At 39.3% G+C, this 16617-nt stretch overlaps 1 protein-coding gene across 4 annotated transcripts in view; it reads left to right on the forward strand.

The window, feature by feature from the left end:
- The window catches only part of LOC139687027 (H/ACA ribonucleoprotein complex non-core subunit NAF1), a 31639-nt gene extending 23684 nt beyond the window's left edge, over positions 1–7955 (forward strand). For all 4 annotated transcript variants that reach the window (XM_071584128.1, XM_071584130.1, XM_071584127.1 and 1 more), the window contains 2 exons: positions 1008–1116; positions 6782–7955. In XM_071584128.1, the coding sequence (XP_071440229.1) occupies positions 1008–1116; positions 6782–7732 (1060 nt within the window). In that variant the 3' untranslated portion in view covers positions 7733–7955. The remainder of the gene's footprint in view (positions 1–1007; positions 1117–6781) is intronic.
- Positions 7956–16617: the final 8662 nt, after the last annotated feature.

The raw sequence follows: 16617 nt of genomic DNA on the forward strand, positions 1-16617 counted from the left end.
TTATAATCCATAGAATCCCAGTGACTTTGCGTTCATTTGTACTTGAGCTTGAGAACTTCCGTTGAAGACACAGAGCATTCAGGATGCCCTTAGACTTCAAAAAGTGATGAAAATCTGGCAAGAGTGAAGACTTTTTGGACTGGGATCGCTGATTGAGTTTGCATGGTTGCTGATGAATTAAGCATCCTTAAAAGGGATGTGCATAGAATTGTGACTAAAAACATGGAAATGAGAAAGGTGCGTGCAATGTTGGGGCCGCGAGTATCCTCGGATGAACCAAAGGAAGCTTGCTCGTGGATCGGCCGAGAGCTCCGCGGCCATGTGAGTGAGGTTCCAAATTTTTTGCACAATGTCCTACCAGGCTTCTTCCTCTTCCCCTGCTTCAAATCCATGACAAGGAAGCGTAGCAGCATTCTGTGTGCTACTTTGGCAATACTGACCTCAGTGAATGCAAATAATAAACTCGGAAGGGGGATATTAGAGCTTGCTTAAAGATTTGAAGTGTCAAAGTTTTGAAGTCAAAGAATAGGATAGAAGAAACCATAATCTCTGCTGAACATAGTTCCGGAATGGTAGAGGATGTAGAAAGAGAGGGGAAAGAAACAGCCAAGTCCGGTTGAGGAGATGCTTACGACATCATCTAAAGCATTGATAGAAGAGCAAAATTGTCTTTTTACGCTTGTGAAATTAAATCCCTTCATTGGTGTGTGACGTTAGGTATTCATTGTTCTCAGATAATGATTTTTATTTGTTAGTCATGTTCATGTATAAATTTATTGAAAATGCCCATTGGTAAATCCAGTTATTTCAATTTTGCTAAATTATTTAGCAAATGAAATTAGTGTGGTTGATCTTTTTCAGACTTCGAAAAAACCTGCTCTGAATGTAGCCTCTAGTAGTCGAGCTAACTGATGAAGATATTTCTTCCTGTATTTTTAGATTTTCATAAAGTTTAGTAATAGCTCTTAAGAAGTGATGATAGTTATGATAATTTGCGTATGTTTCAGTTTCAGGGGGAGTGACGCCTCAGTTGAAAACAACGAGGAACCAAGTCAGTCAAATATAGACTATTCGGATGACGAAGAGGAGAGAGAAGCAGCCCGTATCCGTCGAAGAGTGAGTAAACTTAACATTTAATTTCAGCCTTCCTTTATTTAGATCAGTGAATGCTGATCTCGAGCACTTCACGGGATGTTTTCCAAAGTGTCAGCAATGAAATAAAGTTATGTGATGGCAGCAGTGGCCAAATTTTGAACTGTTTCCTTTGTTGAAGTTTAAAGTATTTGAGCTATTGGTTAAATAATCAGCGAGGGCAGTTTCCATAGGACAAATTAAAATTTCAATGACAACTTCCAAAATTGGTAATTTGGCCGGAATGACTATCAACTGGGTGGGTATATATGTATACATTTAGCCATAGACCATCGGAGGAGGATGCCAGTGTGCCAAAGCAGCAACTCAAATGGCAACTCAGTGGTCAAATCATGCCGGTCGGGGAGGATTGGTAAGGGAGGAGTCCGCGTGTAAGTTTGTGCCGTGTGTGGAGAGAAGGGTAAATTGGAGCCTTGGGAGTGTGGGTGGTTTTCTATGAGAGGGCTTGTATTTTGTGGGTGTATCAAATAGTTAGTTGGCTTCTTGTTGCATCCAGTTCATTAGTTCATTGCTCGAATTGATACGTTTCACTCAAAAGTCCTCGAGGTAGCACCCTTATGCATCAACACACTGCTGCCAATGGTTTTTTTTTCACACCTTGTATGCCTTGTGGAAGGCGGTGCCTAAAATAATGCCAAGATCCCACATCACGGCCTGTTGGTAATGCTTCCACCGAGCCATGGTGACATCCTTTCAGCACAAATTTGTGTCCACATCTCATCCCCAGCTACGACAAAAATTCTTTGATTAAATCATTCACATTACTGCTCTCTTCCAGTTTATTTAGGTGCATATGTATAAAACAAAGTCGAAAAAGTTTTTCATTAAGACTGATGTACATGAGTAACTGTTTTCGAGTGTGAAATTTTTGAATCCAGTAACGTTTGGTGAAGCAAATAGCGGGAAAAGTGAAAATGATATCATGTAAAAACAGGTTACCTTGTCCTTTGGAATGATAGGAAAAAGGATAGTGGGACCTGATAAGATTGACGTAAATTGTGGGAAAACTGAACGAAGAAAACAAAACTGACACCTTTCACCGAGTTGTCTCACTTGTGCTTTCACCACACTCGGATGCAAGTTTGTGCCCATTTGTAAACCTGTTGAACTAACCAAATGTGAAGTCTTCGATCCCCATTCGTGTGGTGATTTCTGATGCTTTTTTCTTGAGATGAAGCCTGGCATATTTGAAGAACTAGTGCCCGAAAACTGCTCTTTCAGTGATGTCTAATTTTTCAAACTCTGAATTCTTAACATATTTTCTCATTTTATACAAATGCTCTGCATTGGAGGTTTCAGAGTAGAATCATGATTTTTCACTATTGAATTCCATGTAGATACTTGCAATTTTAGAGTTTTGCCTGGTCGATATGGGTTTCATCATAAAAATCAACACGTTCTAAAATTTTTATTTTGTCCTAAATTGAAAATGTTATTGTCATGCAGGATACAATTTATTTTTGTGAGTAATTGAGGAAGACTTAACTCGTGAGAGTGTTAGATGCCACGAAATCCGACTGGTGCAAACAGTTGTCCAACTTTAAAATTATTATTTGATTTAGTGTAGTTTTGATGCGTTAAAACAAGTTTCAATACTATTTATTATTGAGGAGCTTATCACTGTGATAACTGCTGTGTCGAGGCAGTGCAAATGGCCCTAGTGGACACTCGCAACTTCCTCTACTGTACGTGCTTCGTCATGTTTGGGTCAGAAGTCATTGTCATTCCTCATAATTTCCACTTATGTGCAATATAAATGTTCTCTTTTATGCGTTTTCCAAGTTTTTAATTTTGATCGCAAAATTGAAAGATGTTACCAGTATTTCATGTTTTCTTTTAAACATTTTTCACTCTACTGACTTTTTCACCATGATTTCCCTTGCATTCATGAGCCCTGAGGAATCCGTGCTATCTTAAAAGGCGAGCAAATACATAATTATAGTATGAAACAAACAAGGTATTACCAGTTGTAACAGAATGAAATGCTGATTTCAGACAACAGATGGTGCGCCAATGCAGTTTGTGTTGTAAAGGTTCGACAGTTTGTTTTTTGCCATTTTGTTGTGCCATCAACAAGTGTCAGATGCGCAAGAGTGATAAATTGAAAAAGTGCTCGCGTAGTGTTGCTGTGTTCAATATGTCATAATTTTTGCCAAACAAAGAGCATTCGCCGAAAGCATTTATTTTTCATTTGAAGAAAACTGCTGCTGAATCATACAGATAACTTCGGGAAGCTTGTGGTGAGCACACTCCATTGCGAGATGCGTATGAATGATGGTTTTGGCGGCTCAAAAGTGGTGATTGTTGCAGAGAAGGAACACGGAAGCCCAACAAAAAGGTACAAAGATGTGGAATTGCAAGCCTTGTTGGACGAAAATGATTAACAGTTATGAAAGCAACTCATCTACATCTACATAATACCCCGCAAGCCGCCGCAAGGGCGTGTGGCGGGGGGTGTTAGGTCACCAACCGTAAAAAAGAAAAATACCACATGCAAAAAAACAACACGGAAAATTACACCCACAGCAGCGCACACACTCATGCAAAAATCCCTTCATCCAATACTCATGCAAACATATATACCGCAAAACAACTAAAAAACTGCACCCCATGATGCAGCACGAAAGACATTCTACAACACGGAAGCCAGGACACAACAAGCAAGAAATTGAAACATCACTACCACATGAAAATGCACCACGAAACACTCTACCCCCAAAGAGTCTCTAATTGGCAGGGAATGCGACCCAACGTTGCAGGTAGCAGGAATTTGCAACTCGCGGAGCAATTGGGGGTTAGTGAGCAAGCTGTTTCCGATCACCAACGAGGGATTGGATAGATTGAGGAGACCGGCAGATGGGTGCCACATCAGTTGAATGACAGGCAGATGGAGAGGCACTAAAACTCGTGCAAATTTTTGCTCAAATGATACAAAAGGAAGTCGTTTTTGCAATGTGTCGTTACTAGGGATGAAAAGTGGATTTATTTTGTGAATCCCGAGTGTAAAAAAATCAGGGGTAAACCCAGGCACACCATCTACATCAACTACGAGACTGAATCCCTTTTGCTGAAAGACTATGCTTCGAATGAGTGGCACCAGAAGGGTGTGGTCTATTATGAGCTGTTAAGACCAGGTGAAACTGTATGCTGCCAAAAACAACTTTTCAATTTGAACCGTTCACTGCTTAAAAAAAGACCAGCATAGCAAAAGAGGCAACACTTGGTCATTTTTCTTCATAGCAAAGCTCTAGCACTAATGGAAAATCCAGTCTGCAACCCATTGGATGCACCAACCTGGGAAATTCTACCCCACATGGCTTACTCACCAGGCTTGGCTCCTTATGGTCACCACTTATTTGCATCTATAGGTCACAAACTTGCTGAGATACACTTTCATCTGCACGAAGATATGAAATAAATGGCTCGATGAATGGTTCGCTAAATATAATTCAGTATTCATCCTTGGCCAATAGTTTGTTTTTCTTGGCTGTGTGATTGGCTCCCTGAGAATACGTTCATCTATTCACTTGATTGTTCTTTTTATCCTTATAAAAGCATAACACCAGTATGAACAAGAATGCTTTAAAAACAGAAAAAGTATACTTTCCATTGCTAAAAGAAGTAGAATCAATCAAGAGGAATGAAAAAAAAGAGCTGATTTGTTTCCTTATGAAGTCAATAAACTACTCTCATTGGTACAAATTGGATCCATGATAATTAATAAATTTCTGAGCAGCATAGTATTGTCAGGGTGATGCTTTGCACTCAAGGTATGATGAAAGTTTCCCTTGACCTCCACATCACAGTAAGCATACTCTTTTGGTCTTGACACTTCTTGAAGGCTCGTGGTAATTCCTAATTGTGAACAAATAAGGAGATTCATTTTCAAATTGCCCCCTGCATTTTGGATCACGATTGATTTGGATGAGACTGGTCTCATCTGGAAGTGCCGGAAGAGCACCCGAGAAGATGATGCCAGACTGAACTTCCATTTGTGGCCATAACGGCGGAGGAGAATGCATTGCCCAGCCACAAGGCAATGAAAGGCTGTCTCACGCTGTTATAAAGCGCAAATGCAAGTGGCAAATTGAAAATTAAACCCATACTTTCTAAATATTCAGAAATTTCATTAACATTCAATGAAGTGTAAATTCCATTAGAGTGATTCCTAAAGGTGATGTGGCATTGTAACCATGCGTACGAGTATTGCCTTAATAAGGCAGTGGCTATGTGCACTACAAATTTATTTATTGTTAACGCTGAGTCGCATTTTCACAAAACTTTGCAGAATCTGTAAAAACAATGTCCCTGGGTAGCTTTTTGGTAAAAAGAATATCAATGGGAAATAGAATCCTACAATACATAGGAGTCTATTTCCCACAAATGGGTACGAGTCAGGAGCGTGATCATCTCCCACAGCTAGCTCTGCAACACAGCCGACTGCAGTGATGATTCTGCAAAACCTGGTGGGGATGGCATTTTGGTGCCCACAGTAGTGAGCAGAAATTTTAAAAATGGCTCTTTAGGCATGCACAGTGGTTGCATTGCTGACAGCATAACACTAAGTTCCTCTCTTTTGAAGACTTGCAAATTGGAGTTGACCTTTCTTTCTGAAATACCAGGCTCATATCATAAGGTATTTACAATATTTCACCTGTTTGTTTCACTTCCTTTAAATATCCAGGGAAGATTTCAATTTCGTCCATTACTTTTTCAAACTTAAAATGCGTCTTGATTCATTGCCACCCAAACAACTTCCTTGAATGGCGATTTTGCAAATACTGTGTCACTGGTTGAATTGCACAAAAGACCCGGGAAAAAACCTTTATATCCCTAGTGATGTATGGAATGTCCGTGTTGCGATACACAAACAGGATCAGGGAGGGAATTCACTGGCCCCATTTGGCTGAACCGCAGAAGCAGGGCCAAATTATTTTTTATTAGGTTAGCATTTTCAAGGTCTTTTGATGTGAGGTGCCAGAGCTACTATCCAAAATTGTTGGAAATTTTATGAGCTTACTTTACAAAAAGGAAAATCGCAATTTTGTTATTTCCACTTAATGTTTTGAACCTACGACCTAGGTGATACAATAAGTAAAGATGATTACCGGTATTGGAACCGGGTCATAAGATTTAAAATTTAAGTAACATGAACAGAGTTGCAATTTTACTTTCTGTAATGGGGAAGTTTCACTAAGTCAAGGCTGAAATTACTAATTTCATGGCTCTCTGTGTTAACTTTCTAATGAACTTTGTAATATTTTGGAATCAACTATTACTTGTTCTCATTATTTGATGCAGCTCAACATGTCCAAACACAGTTTCGTAGGCACAGTAATATTTAAGTGTGTGGGGCATTACTTTTCTTTGCTTCCATTATATGTTTTAGTGTCTAATACTATATATGTCGATCATCAGGATAACAATCATTTTGTAGAGTATTTTATTTGTCCTATTAATTTCAAAAAGATTTTTTCAAAGCTTGAGATGAATAAATCATGACCTATGCCTGTAACTTACAATCTACTAAAATAAAGTGCCTGAGTGGTCAAAATTACCTAAACATTATCATCATTGTATTTAATATTAAATGTGAGCATTTGGATTATTTCTCTGTTAAAATTTTCAGAATCGAAGACTCGAGGGGGCATCTTCCAATTTGACCCAAAATATTGATGATGATGAGGATATTCACGTTGTTTTCAATCGCCGAGAGGTTGAAGCTGCACGTGACGGTGCGAAGGGTCCCCATCGCAGGTGGAGAACATTCCGTGGAAAGGTACAGTTCCACCCAGATTGGCGCCGAGGGATGCACTTGTCACTTGCTGCGTCCCGGAGAATCGGTGATGGTTCTTACGGGCCAGCCACTGCCAGTGCCATGCACCCACCAGGCCATCCTCCAATAAGGAGGTCTGGGGCCGGTTATATTATGAGCCAGCGTGCTCTCAGGGCTGCTCGCTCTGTGAATGCTCACCCGAATGCTGGCCAGTCAAATGTGGTGGGAGGGCACATGCCCCCTCCTTCTAGCTCCCAGGGACTCCGAGTCCCCCTCTTACCCACTCCAGAAACCCCTCCACAGGGAAATGTTCATCCCGCTCCAGGATCAAGGGTGCAGCACCCATATGCCTTACTCCCAACTCCATCCACACGCCCCTGCCGCACCAGCACTGAAACAGGACCCTCGTTTTCATCACCGGAAAATACATCTAGGAACGGGGTGAATCCTTACCGCCTTCCAATTGTAGAGGCAAACCAGATAGTATCCTTGCCTCGTCAGGAACTGGCCGCATCGAGTCTCCGCTCGTATGGTCCACTCCACAATCACCCCAGTGAGAGGCCTGTCACCCCTTTGGTGACCACTGCCCCGTCCTTAGTGCAGGTGGCGGATCCCTTGCCTGGCAATGGCTATTTGAATGTGCCTCCAATTTGTCCCCCTACCCCGATGGCATCAGAGGGAAGAGATTTGGTCCCCCCGCTTTGCAGCCAGGATCCATTCCAGCCGGAACGTGCAAGATCTTATGTGGTGATGAATCGGCCCCCCAATGCTGAGTCACCAGGATTGGGTGGACCACCCCTGTGAAACCCCTGTGAAAAAAAGTAAAGAAAGTTCACCCTCTAGTCTTATTTTTGTTTTGAAGAAGTATTTATGAATATCTGAATCCAATAAAGATTATATTCATGGGAGTTCCTCAGTTATTGGAATATCCCTTGAGGATTGGATAAAAATTTTATAGTGGCAATGAGCCATTGCCAGTTCTTTTTATTTTTAAAAAAAGTAATTTTTTAAATAATTTGTATCGCATTTGAATAAAATTTTAAAAATTTTTCTTGACTACATGTCATTTACAAGTGTAATGCTCACAAATAATTTTTGAAAAATCTAACACCTTTTAATCATGTTTGGTGACGAATAATTATAATTATAAATCTGACTAACTAGCAATTCTTAGAAGCTGGCGGTGAAAGGGGTGTACTGCTATGGTTGATAGCTCAAACTCGACGCTGTCATGTGTCCTCTATTTTGGATACATTTGATGGACTGCCACTCGGTTGTGTCCTTGGTAGCAATCTACGGAATCCTCATGGAGGAATCTCACACTGTGACGCTTGCAATCAACTGGTGAACACCATGGTCCCTAAAATAAATAGGAAGAGTATCTTTGTTCACCAATACTTTCTTGTTAGAAGCTTATCTTAGAAAGTAGCATGGGTCTTCAAGGAGTTGTCTGAAGAAATTCTCTATTATACCCAAGTGAGCTTGTAAAAACCTATTTTTTTTTGTTTTTACTGTTTATGAGTGATTACATAGATATTGTAAACTTGTTACTTGTGAATATCTGGTTCATTAGACATCAATTGACACATGATGCCATAACATTTACATTCAATTAGAGGAATTTAATGGTCCACAGTATCAAATGAACTTGAAAGATCATTGAATAGAGTATTCCATTGAGTCCCACCATCATTCAGTCATTATCTTTTTTAGAAAACACTCAAGAGCATCATTGGTACCTTTTCCCTCTTGGAATCCAAATCGTCCCATGCTTGATATTTTAGTTTTAACAATATATTTCATAAACCTGTCTCTCATCAAGGGCTCTTAAGATTTTAGAAAAATTACTCAATGAGGACATGGGTCGGTAATTCTTAGTATCATCCTCATCCTCTTTTTTATGAATAAGTTTTATCTTTGCTATTGTTAGATAGTCTGGAAATTCACCATTTATGAAGGACTCAGCCAATGTACATCCATCAGAACAGAACGATTGGATTTCTTCACTTTTACACCAGTATTCACTTATACAGAGAATCGAAATGTCATTCACACGATACCGAAATCATTATTGGCACTTTGTTGTGGATACATAGTATTAAGACCCTTTCATGAAAATGGAATGCAGAATTATCATTAAATAATTTTAGCATGCATAGCCACTGCATATTAAAGTGGCCTCCGCATCACATTTAGCCTGCTCCTTTGGACTTGACACTTTTACTTTCCCCAACAAGCAGTTCATCTTCTGCCCTATCCTGCAAAGGTACAGCTCATGGAGTTGTCCATTTACCCCCTCTGGATGTTTCCAACCCCTTCACTGAGGGTTGCCAACCCCTTCACACCCAAATAACTTCCCAAACCTTAACCCAAATTCAGTCCCAAAGACATTTGAAAACAATGATTATGCATTCTGGCATGCAAATACATGTGTGGGTAGCATGGAAAATCCTATGAGAAAACTGAATGGGCACCATCTTGGGTGTGGATCAACCTTAACACAGATAGTTCAGTATTTGAGTAGCTCAATAACAGGTAAGAGAAAGACAATATTGACACCGACAGGTGAATGGGCCACCAGAAGAAGTGCTAGGGAGCAGGGGGACTGGTGCAGTTCTCTTACTGAAGGTAATGTTAAAGCAAGTATTCACCAACAGACATGGTGTAAATAATTGTCTTACTATAAATAGAAGAAATGAAATACAAATCTTTTTAGATTTTCTAAAATTTTAAAGGATTTTGTACTGTGCATGCGAAATTCACTGACCTACTGTGGTGTTTGATATTTTGAACAAATTTTCCCAGCACTGACCATAAATTTTTCCAACTACTGCTAGTTGGTAATTGGCCCATGAAATGAATAGTATTCCTGCCAAACTTTCACAAAAATGAATTTAAATGTCATGGTCTAGTTTTTCAGAATGTCTTTCAAGTTTTGATATGGAATATCACCCTCATCTACTCTAATTTCACAGTGATTACCATTGAGCCAGATACTTACCTTGAACACAAGCGCGCTTAAAAGCCTGCGATGTTCATCATTCATTGTTGAGCTTCTTGATGTCAACTCCCAACTTGCAAAGTCATTCTGACGGCTTGAAAATTGACTATTCAGCTAGCCATGAAGCATGTTTATAGCAAATCTCCCATGCTTGAGTGCAAATAGAGTACCCAGACTGACCTTGGTAGAATTCCCGGGATATTATTCTGACATTCTCAATATTGTCTGTCATTCATTGGAGGTCAGTGAGAACTAATTTTCTGGTATGGGCAATCTGCACATGGACCATCTCCTTTCTTTCCCAAGGTGAGAAGTTTTCTGTCCATCGATTTGAATTTAATTGTTAGCAGCAAGTTAACATCCAGAGGGGGTAAATGGACAACTCCATGAGCTGTACCTTTGCAGGATAGGGCAGAAGATGAACTGCTTGTTGGGGAAAGTAACCTTGTGGGCTCGAGGGAGGATGGCTCAACGGAGGGATGGGGCAAGTGGCATGTTGGGTGCACAGCTGGTGTTTGAGGGTCTTCCTCAGATTGATGTCCTATTCCAGTGAAGACATCCTTTCTGTCAAATTTAGAATAGGTAATCACCTATTCTAAATTTGGCAGAGAAGCCACTTTCTCTAAGGCTGCATGGTCAATAGAGATATATAATAAATTGGACACCAACAAACAATATAAGAACACACAAAAAGATCACTCTCACGTTGTTTCTTGATCATTTTGATGGATTTCAGCTCCGTCTTCATCAGAAGAAATAGAAGTAATGACTGCAGGGAGAGGTGAGGGGTGCAAGAGGAAGGGGGAAGAATGAGAGAAAGGGTTGGGGGAGAGGGGAGCGGAGATAGGGAAGGAGTGAGAGGGAGGAGGTGGAATTGACACATAATCGGAAAAGAAAACCATCTGCTCACCACACTATTGCAACATCCAAGACCCAGGTTTCAACTTACAAAGTCATAATCAAGACCCTGTGATTCGAAACAAAGGCCACGCACACCAAAACTCATGCGGAAGGACAAAGTATTCACCTCTCCGATATGAATCGCTTCCACAAAGTGACAATTCAGACCATTCTCATTAGTGAACGACATTGAGACCTAGATGCTGATGGGCCATGCAGAGCCAAAAATTTCAAGAGTTTTTAATTCTATAGGGTTATCGGATGTGGGTAGGGATGCTAGGATGGAAACATTGTAGCACTAGTTGAAGGGGGTTTTATGTTGGGAAGCATGTTTAGGGATGGGGAGACCTGTGGACGCGGAGGAGGGATTGCACGATCCTTAGGTTAAGGGGTGTGGAACATTGGCCTATGTAAAAGGCCCTGCAGAGTTTACAGGTCAGAAGATAAACAACATCTTGAATGTGAAGGAAGAGTGGGGGAAGGGCGGGAGAGAGTTAAAAGGTGGGTCGGAGTGGTGAAAATAGGACAGGTTTTACATCTTCCTCAATGACATGGAGTGGGTATGGCTCTACATCTACATACACCTGTAATACCCTGCAAGGGCGTGTGGCGGGGGGTGTTAGGTAGGCTCTGGGGGTGTGAGGGGATTTTGAGAGCGGCTTGAGCGATTTGAGGATACCTGCTAGGCTGGCCGGCCATTTGAAGGTGACAGAGGGGCATTTGGGAAGAAGGTTGGAGGAAGTTTTGTGATTTTTGAGGATGGTGAACAGGTCTTTGAGGAAGAATTTGAGGCACTGAATGCCTGGGAAGTAGGTAGTACAGAAGAGAGGGTGAGAGTCTGTGTTTGAGGCAGGCTTGGGAGTGTAGGAATGTTTGAGTATTTTTTTATGGAGGAGAGAATCTGGGTATCCTCGTTGGAGGAGGGAGTGGTGAAGGTTGTTGAAGTATTTGTTAAGGGATTCAGGATGGGTGCAAATACAGTGACCGCGGATAGGGAGGGAGCGCTTGGTATGGGAGGGGTGGCAACTGCTGTAATGAAGATATTGCTGCTTATTAGTAGGCTAAGTGTGGACCGAGGTCAGGAATTTGTTATTGCTGAGGGAAATATTGACATTGAGGAAGGTGATCTGAGAGGATGAAATGGTCGGGATGAAGGATAGAGATGAGGAATCATTGAGTTGGGAGATGAAGGAATTGAGGGAATCTATACAATGTTGTCAGAGTAGAAAGATGTCATCTATGTATCGGAACCACAGGAGAGGTTGCAGAGGATAATTGGAAAGGAAATTCTCTTCCAGGACACCGAGGTGGAGGTTTGCATATGAAGGACTGAATCTACCTCCCATGGCACAGCCCTTTATTTGGAGGTAATAGTTATTGTTGAAAGAAAAGGAATTGCGGGTGAGAATGAAATTAGAAAGATCAATGATAAATTCGGTGCTGGGGATGTGAGGGGTAGGGCGTTTGGGGAGGAAGTGGCGTAGGGAAGAAAGGCCTTCTTGATGGATGTAGGAAGTGGTTCTTTCGGGTTTTCTTCCGCGTGTATCCATTTTTCGGACGATATTTCGCCAACGTTCCAGTTGGCTTCCTCAGGTCCACTGAAGTGCCGATGCAGGTTTTGGTCCAATATATATACCCTCCGTTTGGCGCCTATTTTTAGGAGGTGTGCTCTGATTCGTTGAAATCCTTGAGGACACGTTTCCACGCGCTGGCGAGGGGGTAGCCGTCCTCGCGGTTGAAATTTCTGGGCGTTTTTGCAATTTCAATTGCCTCTCTGATGATCCTTGGGTAGTAGCGGCCTTCTTTATTCAATAAAGTGGCGTTGTCAAACTCAATATTATGTGTCGGTCCACTCCAATGATGTTCAGCCACCGCTGACTGCTGGAACTGTCTATTTTTTACGGCCCTTCTGTGTTCTTGGACTCGGCATTTCAGCGCTCTTGATGTTTGGCCGATGTAGGAGTTGCCGCAGCTGCATTTGATTTGGTAGATTCCTCCAGAGATGTCTTTTGGGAGGCGGTCTTTCGCGTTGACGAGGATATTGGCCACTTTGGTTACGCATTTGAACCTGGCTGAGACATTGTGTTTCCGGAGGGCCCATGGAAACTTCTTGATGGATGTTTGTAAGGAGGTGGCATCGATTGTAGCCATAGTAATTTGGGTGTCAGGAGGGAGGGAAGTCAAGTGGAGCAAACTGAGGAAGTGTTAGGTATCTTTTATAAAGAAGGGTAGGTAGCGAACTAAAGGTTTGGAGGTAGTAGGAGGGTCTCAATGTCGTTCACAAATGAGAATGGTCTGAATTGTCACTTTGTGGAAGCGATTCAATCGGAGTGTTGAATACTTTGTTCTTCCGCATGAGTCTTGGTGTGCGTGGCCTTTGTTTCGACTTGCAGGGTCTTTATTGCGACTTTATAAGTTGAAACCCGGGTCTTGTATGTTACAATAGTCGTGGTGAGCAGATTGTTTTCTTTTCCGAATGTGTCAATTCCACCTCCTCCCTCTCACTCCTTCCAAAGTAAAATACAATTTTAAATATATACGTATATATATACATACACATATAAATATATACATATATATATATATATATATATATATATATATATATATATATATATATATATATATATATATATATATGAGCCGCTTATTTTGTAAGTGGCCTAACTCCATTTATCTTCAAATCGAGATATTTTAAGTTTTGCGTTTCAGTGAATTTAAAAATATACGTATCGGATACTAATGAGTCCTACTGCTTAAGCATATCTAAGGATATTAAATTTAAAGTTCCTGTTAAAGTAGTGGCAATTATTAAGTAAATAACGTGCGTATTCTTATCAAGAATGGAGTTGGGCCACTTTCAAAATTAACAGCCAGATTCATTATAAAATTTGAAGGTGCCCAAGTCCATTCAACATAATTTAAGATGTTTCAAATTGAAAAAAAACAATACTGCATTTGTTTTACATATCTTGAGTACACTTCGGAAACATAATTTATGTGATTCAAAAACATTTTTTAATTACAGAACATGGAAAATTACAAATATAAATTTATTACAAACAATTTACTATTCGTCTACATTTTGTGCGTGTGAAAGGGATTTGAAGAAATCATGATGTTCTGGTGTTCAATTATGTCCTTAAATTTTGCTGTTGTAATTTTGTCTAATATTTTTATACAATGGTGTCAGTACAATATTTTCGAACTTTCTTGGTCTACCCCGACGTGGTAATGAATTCAGGACTTGAAAATTTTCATTTTCATTCATTGATGTCTTATAGAAAATTTTATATGGTTAATTTCTGACAAAACGCATCCAACATATACTTAACCAGTTTACTGATTCTCCATCAGAATTCTTTACCCTTTTAAAAATTGCGTCTTCTAATAATTTTGTTGATACAAAATCTTCCTGTCTCATTGCATTTACAATAAAATTATTACCCTTCCGACACCTTTTAATAATCTTGGGGAACGAACAGTAAATTATTTTTTAATGCCATTTCCACCACGCTAAAATCTCTATCATTTGGTAAAAACGAATGTCCTGATATTAAAAATTTATGATCTATGATTTCCACATTATTATCCAAAGTTTGGACAATTTTTAACCACATTAAAGCTACTTTAATGTTTCTATTTTACCCGGTGCACATGTCACCGTAAGCTATAATTTGTCTTTCACTTCTTAAATTTTTAATATGTTTCAAGATGCATGAAACAACTTCTTGAGCACCTCTGGATGCAAAAGTTTCATCCCAAACGTACATGTAAACATTATCGTTATGAAAATTGTGTATACCAAAATTTAGAATATATCGTACATATTGCGTTTGTAATATGCTACTGAGGTAGTCAGCTTGGGATACGGTAATGCTTTTCACAAGTCGAACGACAAAGCAAAATAATAATCCGAATTACGTGATACTTGCTCCTGAGCTTGATTTAGTGAATTTCTAGCTGATTCTGCTAGTCTTAAATGGACATCGTGTTCTTCGATGACTTTATTCTTTTCTTCATCATTATTCGATGCTTTAATTTTAATGATTAATAAGTCGCATTGTTGGCATGTATCTTTGCGCGGTTGGTGGAAATGTAAATCAAAACCTTTTTTGAATATTTCCCTCTAAGTCCACTCATTAACGGCTTTTATTCCATTTTCCTCGCAGTGAAGCTCGTATAAATTAAACATTTTCCTGATAGTTAGATGTGGATGTAGATATCTTCTATTAGGATTATGAGATCTGGTATAATGGGATTCAAAATTAGGGAAACATTTAATATGGTTTTGAACGTGCTTTTTCACTTCTTCAGATAATGGTCTTGATGATCCAACCATCCTCCCACGTATATCATTGCCCACATTTGCAGAGTTTTGTACTCGTTTTAAGCGTCCTTTGTTTAATTTAAAGGCATCCAAAAAGAATTTTTTACGGACGGGAATTTTTCCGTTTTTAGAGCGTAACAAATATCTAAAACTAAAATTTCTTGGTGAACCTTTTCCGTTTGTTGGACGTCTTCGTTCCACAATTTTGCGCTCTAGAGCTTCGTGAAGTAATACATTTTGTTTGTTGAAATCTGCCAAACCCCAAAACTTCTCAAAAATATTCTTTCTTTCTTCTTCATTGTAATTTTTTGTGCAAGCATTCCGACAACCACAATCTTTGTTTTCGAAAATATTTTCAGGAACAATATTTCCGGTTTGAGTGCAATATCTTTTTCCTGAATTCCGTTTAATCTTTCGCAATTTTTGGATGTATGATGCATCAATCTTTTCTCCACTGTTATTCGGATCCTCATCCTCTGAAGACGAATATTGTTCTATAATTCTGTTTCTTTTTCGATTTTTTTTTAATTATTAGCTACTATTTCTTCTTCACTATCTGAACTTATTAATGGTCTTGTTCTGTTTTTCCTCATGAGTGAAATAATTTCTAAAATTTAATATTAAATTTTAAGTTTTATATTAATTAATCGTACAGGTTATTCAACTAACGCAATTGTCCCAAAAATTAGGTTAACTTGTAAATACTAATTAATTGAAATTACCTTCATCACTGCTTTCCGACATTATCAATAGTAGATATCTTGATGTAAGTATAGATGGAGTTGGGCCACTTTCAAACTACACGGCTCAGTTATTTAATTAATTCTGAAAACTTATGTGTGAAAAATTTATCGTATTTTCCCTGAATATAAGCAACCTGAAATGCGTCACTGATATATAACATGAAGCTGTACATTTAACCATGGTAACCGGCAAAAAATTGAAAAACGGAGTTAGGTCACTTTCAAAATAAACGGCTATATATATATATATATATATATATATATATATATATATATATATATATATATATATATATATATATATATGTGGTCTTGCACCTCAGTTATACCATAGGCATCAAGAACTGAACTTCATCCCTGACTTCTGCCGGCAGCTTGGAGACGCTCGACTGAATTGCCGGTATCCCTTCGCCTTGCAGACAAACGGTCCTCATTGGGACAAGTTCTTTTGCCAACGTGATTCTTAGTAACTCGGTTCAGTTTCAGTATAAAGGTTTTTATTTTCTTAATACCTTATAGATGAATAAAAAGAAAAATAATTAACTTTTTAAAAGATGAAACGACAGAAAAGATTGCAAGAATAGCGATGGTTGACGTTTTGAGACACAAATGACATCTAGGCCGGAGCGGAAATGTATCGATGCGCTCTTGTGATCGAACGGTTAAAGATACGCAATTGGGATTCATTTATTATATTGCTCGCTTTAACATACTA

Source organism: Hetaerina americana, unplaced genomic scaffold (assembly GCF_022747635.1).
Source record: "Hetaerina americana unplaced genomic scaffold, ioHetAmer1.1.p SCAF_16, whole genome shotgun sequence".
NCBI classification, from domain to species: domain Eukaryota; kingdom Metazoa; phylum Arthropoda; class Insecta; order Odonata; family Calopterygidae; genus Hetaerina; species Hetaerina americana.